The 19,709-nt window shown below is 45.2% G+C and overlaps 1 protein-coding gene across 1 annotated transcript; it reads left to right on the forward strand.

Annotated features, from left to right (window-relative positions):
- The first annotated feature begins 4,548 nt into the window (after nucleotides 1-4,548).
- Nucleotides 4,549-19,260, forward strand: ZNF641 (zinc finger protein 641). Its single transcript, XM_032420437.1, has 6 exons — nucleotides 4,549-4,667; nucleotides 7,854-8,062; nucleotides 8,601-8,692; nucleotides 9,858-9,987; nucleotides 10,603-10,716; nucleotides 11,801-19,260. The coding sequence occupies exons 2-6, from the start codon at nucleotides 7,879-7,881 to the stop codon at nucleotides 12,553-12,555; spliced, it is 1,275 nt and encodes a 424-aa protein (XP_032276328.1). The 5' UTR covers nucleotides 4,549-4,667; nucleotides 7,854-7,878; the 3' UTR covers nucleotides 12,556-19,260.
- The last annotated feature ends 449 nt before the right edge of the window (nucleotides 19,261-19,709 follow it).

Here is a 19,709-nt window from a genome sequence, read left to right on the forward strand (position 1 = left end):
TCAAGATAAAAAGCTTCTGCACAGCAAAGGAAACAGTCAACAAAACCAAGAGGCAACCCACAGAATGGGAGAAGATATTTGCAAATGACACTACAGATAAAGGGCTGGTATCCAAAATCTATAAAGAACTTCTCAAACTCAACACCCAAAAAACAAATAATCAAGTCAAAAAGTGGGCAGAAGAGATGAACAGACACTTCTCTGAAGAAGACATACAAATGGCTAACAGACACATGAAAAAATGTTCATCATCATTAGCCATCAGGGAAATCCAAATCAAAACCACACTGAGATACCACCTTACACCAGTTAGAATGGCAAAAATGGACAGGGAAAGAAACAACAAATGTTGGAGAGGTTGTGGAGAAAGGGGAACCCTCTTACACTGTTGGTGGGAATGCAAGTTGGTACAGCCACTTTGGAAAACAGTGTGGAGGTTCCTCAAAAATTTAAAAATAGAGCTACCCTATGACTGAGCAATTGCACTACTGGGTATTTACCCCAAAGACACAGATGTAGTGAAAAGAAGGGCCATATGCACCCCAATGTTCATAGCAGCATTGTCCGCAATAGCCAAACTGTGGAAAGAGCCGAGATGCCCTTCAACAGATGAATGGATAAAGAAGATGTGGTCCATATATACAATGGAATATTACTCAGCCATAAGAAAAGATGAATACCCAACTTTTACATCAACATGGATGGGACTGGAGGAGATTATGCTAAGTGAAATAAGTCAAGCAGAGAAAGTCAATTATCATATGGTTTCACTTATTTGTGGAACATAAGGAATAACATGGAGGACATTAAGAGAAGGAAGGGAAAAATGGGTGGGGGGAATTGGAGGGAGAGATGAACCATGAGAGACTATGGACCTGAGAAACAAACAGGGTTTTAGAGGGGAGGGGGGCGGGGGATTGGTTAGCCCGGTGATGGGTATTAAGGAGGGCATGTATTGCATGGAGCACTGGGTGTTATACGAAAACAATGGATCGTGGATCACCACATCAAAAACTAATGATGTATTGTATGGTGACTAACATAACATAATAAAATTAAAAACTACAAAATAAATAAATAAATAAATAAATAAATAAATAAATAAATAAAATGTCTATTTCCGTAACCATAAACTAGTAATAAAGATAATTTATCTCTGTGAGTCATGAAGATCACATATACAAGAAGCACTTTGTAAATTGTAAAGTGCTGTCCAAATGTTAGTTACAATTATTAATTACTGACAAGGGGGCCCTACCTTTTCTCTCCATAAAAGTCCTAATTTGAAACTTCCCTCAACCTTTCTCTTTCCTTTCTTCTTTTCCTATGTAGGACATAGAAGAACAACTCCACTAACCTGTTCATAGAAAATTCATCTCTGACATCAAGCTTTAAAACTTTGAATGAAAGGAAAGCAGTGTCATAAATGGTGGTTAGATTCTAGTTAGCAATGGAAGGTATGGTTTCATTACGGTTGAACAGGCTTTTATAAGCCAAGCTGTTAATTCATTACAATCAACTGATAAAGGAACTTAAAACACAGTCCTAACTGGTGAACACCTGCATTGCACTTTCTTTTTCAAACCACAGCAGAACAGGAGTTCAGAAATGAAGAAGTCAAGGCTGACAGACAAGAGACTGAGTCTCTTAAGGTCTTCCAAAGTCCTATAAAGAACTTGAAACCTTAAATGTCTGGGAATTCTCCCTGAGCCTCAGAAAGAACACTGCTGTGTCCTAAGGAACTCTGTATTCCATACGCTAGAATCTGGCTATGGGCTCAACTCATCCCATTCTGTTGTTCTGAACTCTATCAATAGGGCAGCCCCAGACCACGAAGTCTCCTTAGAATGACATAATTAGACCCGTCAGGTATACCACTTCCTTATAACACTAAGTATAAAGACTCCCTATTACTTGACATGGCAAATAAAAAACCCACTATTCTAATCTTTCTATCAATTTCCCCATTTCATTTCTCCTCTACTCTAGATAGACACCCCCACATCTGTGTTCTTCATCCTACAGCACGTGACAGCCTATCCAATTCTGCCTTCTGACTCTATCCAGGCTGTTCTTCCTACATTTTGCCACCAAAACTGATCTTGAAACTTTTCCACCAGGAAGTTTTAAAAAGATGGAATTTTCTACCTGCTGCTCACTGCATATTTAATTACTCTATCTTGTAACATTATATAGGAGTTTGGACTTGTCCATATATTACTGTGAAAGGTAAGGTACTACTCTGGTGCCAGGTTTTAAGTCTAAGGCCAGAGCTCAAGTCCTAATTTTGCCTTTTGGTTCACTTAATACCCTTGAACCATGCTGAGATGATATCTACACTTCACAGTTTGTTGACTGATAGGTAAAGAGGTGGCGCATCAAAGCATAATACAGAGGTATTTTACATTTTTTCCCTGTGATGTTTAAGGCAAGGTTCTGACATAAAGCACATGTTTACTAAATATTAATGCCCCACTATCATGCCATTAGGCCAAAGACTATTTTGCCTCCCTTCACCCTCCCCACACTTTTTTTTTTTTTTTTTTTAAGGATACAATCTTACACTGGTTTGTTTCTCAAAGAAGAAGAGAGGAGAGTCTGGGCTGCCTCTCCCATCTATCTATCTGCCAGCTTTCCCCAAATATCCCTTTTAAGTAAAGTCAGGTTTAGGTGCTTGGTTAAGTTCAATTTAACATTGTGTGGCAGAGGCAATGTAAGTGTTCATTAAACCCCATTTCCTTTTCTACCAGGCACAAGCATTTTACTTCCCGGCCACCCCTGCAGTTAGGTGGGACAATGTGCCTATACACCTGAATTCAGACTAAGGAAATGGGGTGAAAATGATGTACTCCACTTCCAAGGCTGGCCCCTGTGGTATCTCCAACAAGTCCACCACGGCTCTCCTCCCTTACCTAAGGCACATAGATTGGATGATTCCAAGGCAACCAGTGATGATGGAGTCACAAGATAGAAGCCATGTCCTTCCATGATTGCAAGGAACAGACAGCCCGCCCACTGGCCCCAGTTAACCCACTATACACTGACTTGTATGAAACATAAGCCTTTATTGTGTTAAACCGCTGAGATACTGGTTTCATTAGCCTACCCTGGTTAACACACCTTGTATTTATCAACAGTGGTAACATAAATGAAAAGAACCCCTAGACTTAGTTCCAGGACCTGAGATATAAATCCTGGCTGTACCACTCCCCCCACATATCCTATGATTGGATCCTATAGAATATGCTCTATACCCTTTCCCAATTACATGTCTAGCACATTCTCTTCTTTCTCATTATGAAGCCCTCTCCACTCTCCTCTGCCTCAAGACTTCTGTGAGGCATTCTCTGACTTCCCTCCCATACATTTATATTTCTTTGTTCCTAGTGCAGAGTATATTCCCCCATTTTAGCATCTCCTTCATTTGATTGCAAATATTTGTTGACTTGAGTTTCCAAAGACTGAGTCCTTGAATCCACGGTTAATTCCTTTGGGATCTCTGACCGCCAGCATTTAGTTATAGCGCCTGGCAAAAAAATAAATTTTTATTAAAGGAATGATTGTCACCTATGACCTTAAGTGAGTCACTTATTTTTTAAGTCTATAAAATTTTACAGTATTGTGATAATGAAATAATGTGATTTGTAGATTATAAACAGATTCTAATGGTATCATGGTTTATTCTGTTTTGTAGTCCCTTCTCATCTTTTTCAGTCAAATTTATCTTAATGCTTCATTCAAGGTAGCTCTGTCAATAGAAAAATAACGCAAGCGACATATATAATTTAATAATTTCAGTAGCCATACTTAAAAAGTGAAAAGAAGTAGGTGGAATTAGTTTTAATAATGTATTTAACCCTATATATGCCAAATACAGCTTATTAGCTCTTCGACATTTTGTTAATTCATCTACATCTGGTGTGTGTGTTACAACACATCTCTGTTTGGACTAGCCACACCGCGAGCACTCAGCAGCCACATGGGGCTAGTGGCTCCCGCAAACCGGACAATGCGGCTACAAGGCCTGCTTGAGACAGCACAGTCTCGGTGAAGTCAACCTGACTATCTCTCAAGCGGAACGAGTGACTCCTCCTCAGTGCTCTCAAGCCCCCTATCCTTGCTGTCTTGAAACCTAGAAGTCAGTCAAGCTTTTCGAGGAATTCCGGACTGTGGCCTGAGAATTCGCTCTCACAGCGATTGTCTGGCATATAACGCGCGGTTATTAAATGTCGGGGTAATTAATGATCCCGTGTGCAAAGAACCCCGTGGGAGGCCGAGGGGCCGGGACCGAAAATGGTCAGTCAGGGAGCGGGCGCAGGCGGGCGGCCACCGTAGGCGGGACCCCGATGCCTGGGCCCGCGGCGTCCTCAGGCGGGCGTGCGCCGAGATCCGGGGCTCCGCGGGCCCGGGCGCGGGGGACGTGGGGGCCGCAGCCCGCCCACCCCATCACCCCCACACCCCCTCCCCCACGTCGCCGCCGCCGCCGCTGCCGCCGAGCCCCGGAAGCGGGCGGGGATTTCCTGTGTCCGCCCCGCCCGCGCCCGCCCGGCCGCCGTCTCCGCCCGTCGCTGGCTCCGCGGCCGCCGGCTCCGACGAAGCGGAGGGCGGAGGGGAGGGGCAGGCGGCGCCCAGAAGGGAGGCTCGGGCCGCAGGCCAAGCCGACCGGGGTGAGTGGGGCCGGGCCGCAGGGAGTCGCGGCTGGAGGGAGGGACGCCAGGCTTCCCGGGGCGGCGGGTGGGGGCCCAGTCACCCATGGGGCGGGGAGGAGGATCGACGCGGCCTCCGGGTCGCTGCCTTAACCGGGGGGTCGGCCCCACTGACATTCTGTGCCCGCCCCTCGCCCTGGCTTCCCGGTCTCCGGCGTCGCTGTCAGGCCCCGCGGGTTCCCGCCGCTGTCACTCGCGCACAGGTTACCCCGTGGCTCCTTTCTCTTGACTTGCTCTTGCCTCCGTTCACGGGAAACCTGTTTTCTGAGCTCACTTCCCCTGCCCCAGCTCTGCCTCTCTCGGATTCTCTGAAATCTGACCCTCTCCAGGGGCACTGTGACAAGAAGGAGGGGAGAAGCAGCCTTACTCCGGAGCAGGCGCCCGTCCCGCTCCTGCCCCACGCGGGGCAGAGGGCAGGGTTCTCTGACAGAGCGCGACTCGTCCCTGTGCCCTTGGGCTGCTCCTCTCCTTACACCCTCCTTTCCCTGTCCAACAGCGCCCGCTGCAAAAACTTCCTTCAGCAGGTGCCCTGACCCTCGGGTATGTGAGGAAAAGTGGGAAGTGGGAGCCCTAGAACCCAGACTCCAGTAGGCCTGGGAACATCCTGGAGCCAGGAGAAACCTGGTTAGGGCTGACACCCTTAACTGCCCAGGTGCTGGCTCTGAGAGAGTGAACATTGGAGGAAATGCAGTGTGAGGATAAGTACCCACCCCCTTGTTGCTGAGATTTTTACCAGCGCTTCCACAGGTTTTCTGTCAGTGGTCTGGAGAGGCTCACCGCTAGCCCAGGAGGCTCTGCAGAAAGAGGCTTCCCATCAAGGGACTGTGCTGGAGAGATGGAGAAATGAGTTTGAGACAGGTGTCCAGGTATTAGCTGTAGGTAAACCCTGAGGGAGGATGTTCAAAGGGAGCTTGAGAAGCAAAGACCTCCAGTGAAGAGAGGGAATTGGTGCCTTATATGTTAAAAATAAGGCAAATACAGGGGCTGGAATTCAGAAGAGAGAGTTAAAATGGAAGTTTCCCTTTATTGCTTTATTGGGAATTTTCCTTTCTCATGAGAAGTCTCTGAAAAGGAAACCTCCTAAGCTGGGAATCAGTCCAGGATGTTCCCATGAGGCCCTGAGACTTCTTTGGACTTCTGAGATGAAAGGGTAATTTGTTGCCTTCCTGTGCATTGGTCTTAGGGTTGCCACCTACCTCTTTTGTCAAAGACAGTTAGGCAAGAAAATAAACAACTTGACATCTGTCATTACCTGTCCTGGGCTTCTGGGTTCCTGCAAATGTTACTGAATGGATATGAGTGAGCCAGGATAGTTAACCAAGGTTCTGACCTGTTTTTGGAAGCCTTTCACTGGCTCTGACTGCTTGAGTACTGAATAATAATCACACACACACACACACACACACACACAAAATGTTGCCAAGCAGAAAGGACTCTGTGCAGTCTCATAGACTGTTTCTCTGCCAGAAGTCAGGGAAGCCCTTGTCACAACACATGAGACCTGTTCTGACTCCTAAAATGTCCAGAGAAAAGAAAAGCCCACAACCTGGTCCTGTGCACTACAGGATTATTGTTAAGAATTTTTGCCTGGGTGGCTCAGTTGGTTAAGTGTCTGCCTTGGACTCAAGTCGTGATCCCAGGGTCCTGGGATTGAGCCCCTGCTCAGCTTCTCCCTCTGCCCTTCCCCTTTTTATGCGCACTCTCTCTTTCTCTCTCTCTCTCCCTCTCTCTCTAAAATAAATAAATAAAATCTGTTAAAAAAAAAAGAGGGGTGCCTGGGTGGCTCAGTCGTTAAGCGTCTGCCTTCGGCTCAGGTCATGATCCCAGGGTCCTGGGATCGAGTCCCACATCGGGCTCCCTGCTCTGCGGGAAGCCTGCTTCTCCCTCTCCCACTCCCCCTGCTTGTGTTCCCTCTCTCGCTGTGTCTCTCTCTGTCAAATAAATAAATAAAATCTTTAAAAAAAAAAAAAGAAAGAATATCTTTATCTAACCTAAATCTCTTCTCTTGCAATCAAAAGAATAGATCTATACAGAGATAGAAACCATTTCTCTTTCTTGGTAGCATCATTCATCAGCTTTTTTCCCTAGACAGGAGAAAACTATGTCTATTGTTTTTAACTTTTCCCAATGGCCATATTTCCCATCCCTTTCTCCACTTTTGTTTCTTCTGATGAAACATATTCTGGCTTCTTCATACCCTTCTTTAAAACTGAATATATTTTTCTAATGAGATCTGACTGGTTCTTTCTTATGTCTCAGGTTATTTCCTATGTCTCAACTCACAGGATTGTTAATTCACCCACTGAGGTCATGTTAGCATCAACTATTTCCCCTTTATTCACTCTGGTTCAAACCCTTTGTGTTCTTTTTTTCAATTAGAATCAATTCCTCACTGACCAATTTCTCCTGTCTGTTACAGTTTTGGATTTTTATACCTGCTTTCTGAGTTATTTGTCTTTCCACCACATTTACTACCAGTTCTCATTTTCTGCATCAGATTCTCATTTTCTGCATCAGAGTGACAGGTTATGTCTCTTTGTTGAGGCTTAAGTGAGGTGTCATTTGGTTCAGTCTTATAAAGGAGGCGTGTGCTCCTTACACACACACACACACACACACACACACACACACACACCTTTGGCTGGGTCTTCTACCTGTAGTAATCATTCTGAACTAATTGATGAGAATGGGATTTGTGGCAGAAAATCTTATATGTGATTACATCCATTTTTGTTGAGTGTAAATCAGTGCACATCCCATCCTACATGTGTCCAGATTGCTTACTTCATTGTATTTGTTGAAATTAAATGAATAGCTTTTGAATTTCCAGGATTGTTTTTGTTTGTTTGCTTGTTTGTTTTAATGAAGTTCTTCCAGCTGTCAGGGATATTCTGTTTCTGCAATGAGGTCCCCAAAATAACTGTTAGTGACTTTGCTGTTTAGCACCTGCTCACTTCTGAGTTCCTCCAAGAAGCTTGGCCCAGGCTCAGTTGATTGGAACACACCAAGCTTTTAAAGTTCATCTGCCATCAAGCTCCTCTTACCCAGTTTCATCTTTTTATCCCTGAGGCTGTTCTCCATAACTCCCTTAGGAATATCACCCCTTTCCATTTTTAATGGGCACATCTGATAATGAATTTGTTCCAGGTCACAATTTGGGTTTGCAGCAAAAATGCTTTCAGAACAGACTGCAGTCCTGGGGACAGGATGGGAGTCAATGAATGTCCAGCTGGATGGAGCAGAGCCTCAGGTGGAAAGGGGAAGCCAAGAAGAGGGGCCATGGAGAACAGCACCAGGGTCACTGGAACACCTATGCTGTGACCTTGAAGAGGAGCCACAGTCCCTTCAGGAGAAGGGTGAGAGCCTACAGGGTGTATGCGTGTTTGAGTACAGTAACCAGTACCAGGACTAGTCCATTCTTCCTGGCTTCCTGGGCCCTGGTTACAGGAATATAAGGAGCTCCTGGATTCTGTAAACCATAAAACTGGGCTTCTCCCATTTCTTGCATGATCACTCCCTCCACATGCTGCAAGTGCATGGTTAGTGGTATTGAATGTGGGAGACAAAGGAAGTGACAACAACTCCGATTACTGTTGAGAACACACCCAGTAAGATGCACTTTACTAGGTGAAAATTATATTCAAATAATATAAATTCAAAGCACAGCTAGCCTAGTAGAGATGGCTGACATATAAGCTCTACTAAAAACCACCTAATAGCCTTGCAGAACATTTTGAGTGAATGTCTCTTCCACTATGTGTATGCATTTGAGTTTTACCAATGGGCAAAGATATAGGAAAATATGACCCTTAAGCTCCTCTAACATGGGGCCCAGGCTCTCACTGGGTAAGGGTGGATGATCCATTTCTAGTGGTTCCTCTTTCTCCTCTCCAGCTCAGTCAGCTCCCTGGGTTCCTGCCATTCCCCAGGAGGGGAGCACCGGAGATTGGGAGATGGCAGCTGCACTTCTTGCGGCAGGATCACAGGTGGGCTATCTGCTTCCCTTGGCCTCTCCCAGGGTCTCATCACTGCTGCCTTTCTGTAGCCTCAGCATCAGCCCATCGATTTGTTATCTCACATGATCACTAATGGTATCTTCACCTTATAACTGAACAGATTACCTTTCCACGGGGCTTATAATACCCGTGAAAAAATGAGTGGAGGCATGACAAGAAGAGGGGAATTCCCAGAGGTTAAGTTGTTTCTAATGGATGGCTATGCCATCCCTAGAGAGATTTTTTTAAGAACAATTTATTAATGTCCTTTAAGAAAAAAATCTGGAAAGATTAGGAAAAAAGGACCTGAAGGAAGCTTGAAAGAACATAAAGTAGGCAGGACCGGGTGGATAATGGAGAATTTATAGAAAAGAAGAGAAGATAGAGAGATGTAAAGAGGGGCAGAGCCAGAGAGAGAAAATAGGTTTAGATTCAGAAGGCACTGGGAGACCCAGGGAAAGATAATAATAGTAGTAGTAGCTACACTCCCAGAGTGCTTACCATGCTTGCAGTTCTCTGAATGCTATGTATATATTAACCCATTTAATCCTGAGAGAAACCCAATTAGGCCCATTTTACAGATGAGAAAATAGAGTAGGAAGAGATTAAGGCACTTGTGTAAGGACAAACTGCTAATAAGTGGCAGAGCTAGGAGTCATTTGGCTCAAGAATCTGGGCTCCTAACCACTATACTATGCTGTCTCAAAAGATAAGGATATGGCATGATGGGCGCAGGGCAAGAAAGAATGTTTTATCTAAATGATTTTGTGCTGATAGAAAAGGAAAGGTCAAGTGGTGGAAGAAGGGGCTAGTACCCAATTTCTGCAATGAAAAGAATAAGGCAAGTGAAAAAGACTGGGCAGACACCTGTAGTTAAACAGAGGGAGCAGTGAGTTCATGGTGCCTCCAAATTCCCATGGTCCCAGTGGGAAACTCCTCAAGAGACGTTATCCTCACTCACTCACTCACTGACCATACTTTTGCCCATCTGCTCATTTATCTTTCATCAAAACTATATGCTTTACCCAGGGACCTCTGGGAAGTTCTTTCTCTAGATGCTGTCATGCCCTCTCCTCTACTACTTCAGCCTTTTACACTGGGATCACATTTTCCTTAAGGAACAATTACTGACAGATGATGCTACATTTTGTTTCAGGGCCTGGTAACCATCAAGGATGTGTCATTGTGCTTCTCTCAGGAGGAGTGGCGGAGCCTGGACCCTTCTCAGACAGACTTTTATGGAGAATATGTCATGCAGGAAAACTGTGGGATAGTGGTCTCTCTAAGTAAGCATGATCTTCCCTAGCCACTTTTAAAAGATTATTATTCTGGGAGGATGGAGCCATCTGCTCCAGAGCTATTGGATAGTGTCTATCTAGGATTCTTTCCTTGGCTGGAAATCTGTCTAAGCTTTCACCAGAGAAAGAGCATTAGGACTAATCCAGAGAGAATGGAAATGAGGTGTCATTTCTTAAAAACAAGAGCAAAATAATGCTGAATTGTGGAGAAGAGAACTTTAGGCTCTTCTTGGTTGGGAATTGGGAGGTTCTTACAAAGCAGAGAGAAGGACATTTAAGTGATAGATAGAAACTCAGCAAGCCATCTAGGTAAGATGGGAGTGGGGGTGGGACAGCTGTGGTAGGGCTAATTAAGTGAAGTTAAGGACAGTTGGTCTGGAAGTATTTGAAATTTGAGTGGCAGGAAACAGACATGCTAGGTAAGAGAATATGATTTTCTAAGAGAAAGAAGAGGGACTTAACAGAAATGGGGATGGGAGAAAGGCCTGTATCTGGCCTTCTTTTATCTTCAGTTCCAAGGAGTAATCTAGGAAACAGCTTTTTTTCGGAAATAGAATTACAGTTGAACTCACTGACATCTCTGTTTTCCTTTCCCATGGGCAGGATTTCCAATTCCCAAACTGGACATGCTTTCTCAACTAGAAGGAGGGGAAGAACAATGGGTTCCTGACCCTCAGGACTTGGAGGAGAGGGACATCCTGAGGGTCACATATACAGGTAAGCACCTAGAATAGACTTTCAGCCACTGCTTTCAACCCTCTTGGAATGTCATTGTTACGTGTCCATCTAATCCCTTCTCTGCTCAGTGACTTACAGAGTCAAAAAGTTTACAGATCTTTTTCTTCAAAGGCAAGACAGTGTAGCAGAATGGTTTAGAAGGCAGGCTCTAGAACCAAACTTTGTGGATTTGAATCCAGGCCCACACCTGGGAACCTTGGAAAAGTAACCCCTGTTTGGGTTCCTCATCGGTAAATTATTGTGATATTTCAGTATGTTAACAGAGTAGAACAGTACCAGGCACATAATAAGCACTCAGTAAATGTTAGTTGTTGTTGTTACTGTTGATGTTATTGTTCAACCTCCCACCCATTGTGGAGATGCTTTCCGGAGTGTCTCTAGTATTGCTGACAGGTGGTCGCTTAGCCAGTAAGGATTGCAGCACATTTCTTTTCTTTTTTTTTTTAAAGATTTTATTTATTTATTTGACAGAGAGAGAGACATTGAGAGAGGGAACACAAGCAGGGGGAGTGGGAGAGGGAGAAGCAGGCCTCCCGCCGAGCAGGGAGCCCGATGCAGTGCTCTATCCCAGGACACTGAGATCATGACCCGAGCTGAAGGCAGTCGCTTCACTGACTGAGCCACCCAGGCACTCCAGCACATTTCTTAACTCTCTCCATCTATGCTTAGTCAGGAAGATGGAAGTAATTGTAATAAATAAATAAATAAATAACAACAATAGCATAAAGCATTTACTAAGTGCTCACTATGTGCAGGTATTATACTACCTATCTTATAACATCTATCTTATAATTATTCCCATTTTACAGAAGAGGAAATGAAGGCTTACAAAAGTTAAGTGGGAAAGCTGAGATTCAAAATTGGGTAATCTGCCTCCTAAGCTTAGGTTTTTAACTTCTACACCTCTTGCACTGTCTTGTACAACATTAGAGTCTGTTCTCCCAGCCTTTATGGGGTGAGGTTTAGGCCCTAACAGGAATCAGACAACTTCACGTGTGACTTGGGTCCCAGAGTACTCTCTTGTGACTCCCCTCTTGGGGTTGGTATTTTCCCTTCTCCACAGGAGATGGAAGTGAGCACGAGGGTGATACCCCTGAACTAGAAGCAGAACCTCCCCGAATGTTATCTAGTGTGTCTGAAGATACTGTTCTCTGGAACCCAGAACAGGATGAGAGCTGGGATTCCATGCCCAGGGGCTCCAGAGGAATGCTCCTGGGCCCACCTTTTCTTCAGGAAGATAGCTTCTCAAACCTTCTATGTAGCACAGAGATGGATTCTCTATTAAGACCACACACATGCCCCCAATGTGGGAAACAGTTTGTGTGGGGCTCCCACCTTGCCAGGCACCAGCAAACACACACTGGGGAGCGGCCCTACAGCTGCCTCAAGTGTGAAAAGAGCTTCGGGCGAAGACACCACCTGATCCGGCACCAGAAAACCCACCTACATGACAAGCCCAGCAGGTGCTCAGAGTGTGGCAAGAATTTCCGATGCAACTCCCATCTGGCCAGCCACCAGAGAGTGCATGCGGAAGGCAAATCCTGCAAGGGCCAAGAGGTTGGAGAGAGCCCAGGGGCTAGGAAACGGCAGCGTGCCCCACCAGTGCCAAAGTGCCATGTGTGCACTGAGTGTGGGAAGAGTTTTGGCCGACGGCACCACCTGGTGAGACACTGGCTGACCCATACTGGGGAGAAGCCCTTCCAGTGCCCTCGCTGTGAAAAGAGCTTTGGCCGTAAACATCACCTGGACAGACACCTGCTGACCCACCAGGGACAAAGTCCCCGGAGCAGCTGGGACAGAGGGACATCTGTCTTTTGAAATCTGTTTCTGCTGCAGCTGTGGTCACATCTATCAGCAGCTGGTGCTACCAGGAGTCTCTGCCAGAACTGCCCCTCTCCTGCACCCCAGTGGCCAGAATCATAAGCCCTGGCTCCGTCCCTCGAAAGATGAGGTTCTAACATTGGCCAGACATTTCTCACCAGTTCTGTGAGATACCACATAAAATGGAGTTCTTTGGGCAAAACTTTTAGGAAACAATGCTTACTGCATGGGCTGATATTCAGCCCTAGCCCATTCTCAAGGGTACCACTTGAGAATCAGCAGTTTATGGCTGAGGTCCATTCTAAGTGGTTGGAGCCTATGCCATACCAGTTAAATATTTGAGTAACACCTTTGTATACTGTAACTATTATATCCTCTCTGTATATAGAGAGAAAGACCATATTAGCATGTTGAAGGCTCTGAGAACTTATTCGTACAGAGAATTGTTAAGCCTCTTTTAGTGCAGTGTTTCCTAAATGGATTTGACCTCTGTCCTTTCTATTTCACATCCCACAGAACTGGTGACTCCATGAAACACACTGGTGAACACTGGGTTAGAGAGTAATGAGGAAACAGGAAAGAGATAGTGATCAGGCACCAGAGTCCCCTTTTTTAATTCAAATGAAAGCTGAGGGGCAGACCTCATTCCTGTGTGGGTCCATCACCCTTTCCCTGATCATCCAAATATACATCCACACTTCTTACCCCCACCTGCTGAAAAATAGAAACAAGAACCTTTTCACCCTCTTATTCCAACTCCCTTCATCCTCCCCATACACATATTCAGATGAGAGATCACGCTACAATGCTAAGAGATGGACTTATACCCCCCCAAGGAACCCAGGCCCACATAGAAGAAAAAAATCTTTATCCCCTTGAACAGACCCCTCTCCTCTTGACTGTGTCTTTTTGTGTCTATGTGTATCTGTGTGCAGGGTCTTTGAAGAGAGCATGCAAAGTGCAAACTGTACAAACTAGATTTTCTAGGGGCTGTTTTCTGGGGATGAGGGTAGTAGGGATTGTATGGGATTTTTTGTTTTGTTTCAAGATAGGAAGTAAGCTGAGCGATTAAGGGAGCCCTCATGGAAAGGGTTAAGTGATGGGTTAAGCTGTGAGAGTTGAGGTGTAAAGCCTTCCCTGGTATTACTGAGATCAAGACAACTGTGGATATATATGTCTATGTCTAAATCTCTGGGCCACAGATTCTTTTTGCCTGGGAGAAGAGAGAAAGACACATCCTCAGTGAGGTGAGCTGTTTCTTGTTGATTTCAAGTAAGGTGCATATAGAAGCTTTATGCTGAGTGGGTTTCTTTGTCTTGTTTTAGTGCTGGGAAATTAGGACAGGAATCACAGTGCTTGCAGGTTGTTGTTATCTCTCTTATTTGACCTTGATTGCCTCATCAAGGAGACAGTTTTTCTTGAGGATCTCATTCTCCCAGAAACAGAACTTTAGGGGAAATGGCTATGGTTTAGCTTTTCAGCTGATGGGGGGCGGGGGGGTGTGCACTGGGTTTACTTCCCAATTCTGGGAAGGTAGCCACACTTAAGACTCTTAACTCCAGGACTTGCATAAGTATTCTAGCATCTGTTGATGAGTTGGTCATTGTTTTGCTTTATTGATAACGTGTTAATACCAGTCTTATAATTTAAAAATTATCTTGTATGAGCAGTTTGGGGTTAGGAAGAGAGAGGAGCAAAGCAGGTGAAAGTGGGATAATTTCTCTTTAATGCTTAGATTCTGGTTTTTCCTTAACACACTTATTTCTCAACCACAATTGGTGGAATTAACCAGAGAGGCAAGAGGAAGTAAGCTGCAACAATCTAGTTTAGTGATTGTCCCATTTGCTTAGGAAAAACTGGGTGAATCACAGCTCCTTAGAATTCTGGACCTAAATGGAGCTGAAAATAGGGTCATTTTGTTGACTGGGTTTCTTAGAGTGGATATGACTTGAGCAACCCAGCCCCCAACTCCGTTCTGCCACTCAGAGCAGCCTTCCTTCTTTGCCTGGAATGCACTTCTCTTGCTTACGTTCCTACAAATAGAGCAAAATGGCCAGCCCTTTGTAAGGTCCTCAGAGCCAGGAGCATTTTAGGATTAGAGATACCCCAGGTATAAGAGAGTATTGGATTCCAGTGGTAAAACCGGACTGTGCCATTTCTTTTACCCTCTCACTATGCCTCATTCATTAATGCAGATCAGCTCTATGTAAGCAATGGTTCAGAACCTGTTTTAGATCACAGACCCTTATGAGACTCTGATAAAAACCAGAAACACCCTTTTGAGAAAAACAGACATTAGCAGTTCACTCTGTTTTATATATACATTTAGCAGGTTCAGAGCCCATCCATGGAATAACTAAACTGGGGTCATTGGGAGTTACCCTGACCCAATATGATCATTTATATATTTGTGTCAAAAGTTACAAGGCAAGGATCACTAAATATTTTGAGGACTAAGATACCAGAGGCAGTAGGGTATAAAGACAGAGTCTAGTCTTTAATGACTAGAAGAGTATTGCTGATATTCTACTCTATGTTTTTTTTTTTTTTTTTTTAAAGATGACAAGCTGACAAATGGAGCTCCTCACAAACCTTATTTTAAAGACTTGTGGGAGGTGACTCTCTGTACTATCAGATCACACATCTTAATAACCAAATGTTAACCTCCAGCAGTTGATCTGTTTTAGTAATTGTAAGGATAGCAAGTAAAGCCCCCAAAGTGTGGGTGCAGTCGTAGCACCCAAATGAAAGGCATGATGGAGTCTAAGAGCTTTCTGCAGAAAGGACATCCCCTTAGGTCATTTCTGGTATACCACTGTCTTTTCTACCTCGGTCCAATACCACTTCCCTTGGACGAAAAAATAAAATAAGCAGCAGCCATCAGATGGGTGAATAGATTTGAATGATTTTTCCCACAGGGAATCTCCCATCTTTCTCCTAACTGGCTTTGCCACATGTCCACCCTACCCCCTTTAAATAAAAAAAAACCTGTCTCTGTGTTCTCTCTGGGCAAATGTAAAATGGGGACGTCCATCTTCAGGAACCTGTCACCTTTTCCTTCTGCGGTGCCTCTACCCTGTTCAGGGCCCAAATACCTCCCCTTTGTCCCCCCATCAAAGTATGTCTGCAAAGAATCCCTTCAAAGTGTTAGCTTTTCCCAGAGTTATTTACATTTTTTTTTATTATGTTAGTCACCAGAGTTATTTACATTTTAAGCCTTAACGCTGATGTAGAAGTGGAAGGCAAAAGTTTTCCCTTGTCAAAGTGACGTTGTGCCTTCAGGGAGCTAAAGGTGTGATAATTTCTGACAAAATCCTCTCCTTTCCTGCATTCCTGCACTCAAACTACTGTTTCCTTAAGGGCAAGGTGAGTCCTGACTCAGAACCAGAGATGCCAGGAGACATGTTCTTTCCATCTCTGTTCAGATGAGTGCACTGGACGGGGATGAGTGGGGCTGGACAGTAACAGAAAGGTGAAGTCTATTCCCTTAGACCCCTTAGAAATCCTGAGCTGGCAAAATTTCCTTCTATTCCTGGGAGTGCTCTGTTAGGTCTTGGGTCTCAAAATGTGGTCTCTGAACCAGCAACATCAACATCACCTGGAAACTTGTTTTAGAAATGCAAATTCTCAGGCTCCACCCCAGACAAACTGAATCAGAAACTCTGAGAGCGGAGCCCAGCAATCAGTCTTCTCTTGCCTTCCAGAATATCTGATGTATGCTAAAGTTTGAGAATTACTGGCCAGGAGATTCAAATTCCACTTCAATCAGTGGTACCTCACCCTCTTCAAACAGGGAGAAAGGGGAATCTTGTCAAATTTATTTTCTGCAACCCCTCAAGGCTAGTTTGTCTTCAGTTCTGGTTTCATTGAGTCCCCACCCTTAAATCAGTGACAGGACTGGGTTAGTCAACAATTTTAGAAACTGTGGTGGGGCCACTACCAAACTGTTGTGACTGATTGGGGCTAGAGCTTCTACAATGGACACTGAGGATTCATGGGTCCAGAAATCTGAAAGGACAAAAAGGAGCAGGCACCTCAAAGAAGGGAAATCCAATGTAAAACTGAAAAACCAACATCCAAGGAAATGGTCTTCCTTTGCTAGTTACCTGGTCCTCCTTCTCCTGGCCTAATAAGTTGGCCTGGAGGCATTCAAGGTGAACATTTAGCTCAGGATAGAGAGTAAGGCTAGCTCTCACAAACCCTTAAAGAACCAAGTTTTCCAACCTCACAATTGCATTGGAGATCAATGAGGTACCATGCAAGGGATTCCTAACCATGATTTGGCCTACCCTATGGGCAAGGGCAACAGAAGCATTGGAGAGCCCCCAGGACACAAGAAAGAAGCAAGCTCATTTAGTAATATGTGACACAGCGAGATTTGAACCCAGACTCTATTTACCAGGTAGAGTTGTAATCGATTAAGCCATGGTACCTATGTCAAAAATACATTTCCTGCTTTGAAGATTCTGTCCAGTTCAGACTGCAGGAAGGGACCTGTCTGGCAGGCCCTGGTCCCATTACCCCCTCTAGCTCCTCTCCTAACCAAACCCACGAGGACAGACTGAACTGACCGTTGCAAACTCACCACCCCTGTGGGGGCTCTCCCAAGATCAAAAGGTTGGAGTTTGGGGGGAGGTGATCAGCCCCTCTCCCCAAGATGGAGAAACTTGGCCATAGTTTTCTTCAACTCCAGGCCTCAGGGAGGAGTCCCTGCCTCCATTTTCCCAATAAATGGAGCTCCTTGTCCACTCTTCGCTCCCACTTCTCTTTTTCTGTTAGTTTGGTTTGGTTTGTTTTTTGTTTTACCTGGGGAATGCCTCACCTTCCCAAGGGTATTTGTTCTTCTACTCCCTATCCTTCTCTTTCCATCATAGTTAATTCTCTTCAAGCTTCTAGCCAATTCTGTTCCATTAAGAGCCCCCTGTCCCTCTGCCTGTTGTCCAGTTTGTCAGCTTTAAGCCTACGAAGCAGGGTCAATTACTCATACTTCCCACTTTCTTCCCTCAAATCCTTGGCTTGGCTCTAGCAACTCAGCTGCTATCTCACCACTCTGCATCTCTTCCTGTCTCTCTCAACCTTCCTCACACACCCTAACCTGGCCAACGGGTTGTCTATACTGCCAAGTCCAGGCCCCGCACTCCATTCCCTGCAGGCTTTTTCCCTTGATGTAGCTTCCAAAGTGGATTTCTACTTTTTGCTACTTTGATTTGCTTAGTCCCTTCCTGTCTCTTGTGGTTTCTGAGAATCAGTCTCAATTCTAAAGCCATTTTTGGCCAGCTCACTATGTGCCAGGCACTGGCTGTTCCAGGCCTGGGAGGTCAAGTGTTAACACAGTCCCTGTACTCAGCATGTTCCTCAGCTGAGCCCTTCCCTGGCACCACTTTCCTGCCATGCCTCACAATACTGCCACCACGGCACCCTCATACAGGAAGCTTTGGAGGTGTATGCCCACTTGCCATCCAGCCCAACTGCTCTGTGCCTGCCAGATTTCTAGCTGTTGTCTGACTTGGTTCCCTCTGATGGACTGTGAATTTCCCATGGGTTACCCACTGGGGAACTTTGTCTGTATCCTGAGGGTCTCTAATATGTTCCTGTGGTCCCTGTCAGTTGAATAAAGGTCGTATTGACTGTATCACTGATTTCATCTCTCAGTCCTCTCCTCTCCTCTTTCCTCCATTCTCAGCTCTTCTCTGGTGATCAAAAAGCTGCCACAGAGTGGGGGACACCAGATAGCTCTGGGGGGAGTTACACAGCCATGTGTGAGCCCCTTCACTGCCCCTCCCAAAAACATAAACCTTAAGATGCCACAAGTTAGGCCTCCCCATTTCCCTCTTGGTGTCCTGGCTTCCAGATGTCCCTCCCCAGTTAGCTGGTCTTAACCCAACCTGGAGATGAGGGAAGCAGAGTACTGAGCAGGACTAGGCCTAGGGTAAGGCAGGTAAGGGCCTAGGGAGCAAATTTAAGGAGGTCCTCCATCTCAGGGTCATTCAAGTGCTGACCTTGCTCTTGGGAGCCCCTTAAAGTGGTAAGCCGAGTCTAGAGACTGAGGTGATGGTGGTGACTGTGGCTTGACCCCTTAGGCAAATTTACAATAATTGGCGATGTGAGGGGAGCCAGAGGAGGCATGCACAGATGGGGTCAGGCAGGAGCTGGGTCCACCAGACATACTCACCTTTGTGGGTAAAGAGGATGGGCATATAGCAGAGGGTATCAAGAGAATAAGGTAAGAGAAAAAAAAACAGTGTGGGAGAAAACATGGGAAGCTGGCATGGAAATTGCCAGCCTCTGACCCACTGACACAGCCTCCCACCTGTGGAGCTTCCTGGGGTGTGGGAAAGAGGGGAAGGAACCCCTCCTCGGCCCTTGAGTGCAACCCAAAGGCTTTGCTCTTCCTCCATGGGAGGTGCCTTAATGGAGCTTCAGGCCTACTGTTTAGGGGATGATCCACCTCTACAGCTCCCTGAGCACCAGCCAGGCTGTTCTGACACCTACCTCCATGCTTCATATTTCCCTGTTTTCTTGTGTTCACTCTTACTTCCCCCAGTCACCTGGAGTAATACTCTTGACAAGTCTGGTCTTTCTCCTAACCAAAAAGGGGGAGGAGTAACACAGCTGTGATTGTTCACTGAGGCCCCTGTTCTTGCCGTTTATTTTTATTTTTTTCTTTAAATTCAATTAATTAACAGATAGTGTATTATTAGTTTCAAAGGTAGAGTTCAGTTATTCATCAGTTGCATATAACACCCAGTGCTCATTACATCACATACCCTCCTTGATGTCCATCACCCAGTTACCCCATCCCCTCACCCCCGTCCCCTCCAGCAACCCTCAGTTTGTTTCCTATGATTAAGAGTCTCTTATGGTTTGTCTCCCTGATTTCGTCGTTTTATGTTTTCCTCTCTTCCCCTATGATCCTCTGTTTGTTTCTTAAATTCCACATATGAGTGAGATCATAGGACAAGTGTCTTTCTCTGACTTATTTCCCTTCACATAATACCCTCTAGTTCCATCCACATCATTGCAAATGGCAAGATTCCATTTTTTGATGGCTGAGTAGTATTCCATTGTATATATACCATATCTTCTTTATCCATTCATCTGTCGATGGAAATCTGGGCTCTTTCCATAGTTTGGCTATTGTGGACATTGCT

Source organism: Phoca vitulina, unplaced genomic scaffold (genome assembly GCF_004348235.1).
Source record: "Phoca vitulina isolate PV1807 unplaced genomic scaffold, GSC_HSeal_1.0 scaffold23, whole genome shotgun sequence".
NCBI classification, from domain to species: Eukaryota; Metazoa; Chordata; class Mammalia; order Carnivora; family Phocidae; genus Phoca; species Phoca vitulina.

Bases quoted from the DNA above. Each gene is read 5' to 3' on its own strand.
- ZNF641 (XM_032420437.1), top strand. From the start codon at position 7,879: ATGCTTTCAGAACAGACTGCAGTCCTGGGGACAGGATGGGAGTCAATG. The intron at 9,988-10,602 runs GTAAGCATGATC...TCCCATGGGCAG, and splicing joins TGGGATAGTGGTCTCTCTAA to GATTTCCAATTCCCAAACTG. The intron at 10,717-11,800 runs GTAAGCACCTAG...CCTTCTCCACAG, and splicing joins CCTGAGGGTCACATATACAG to GAGATGGAAGTGAGCACGAG.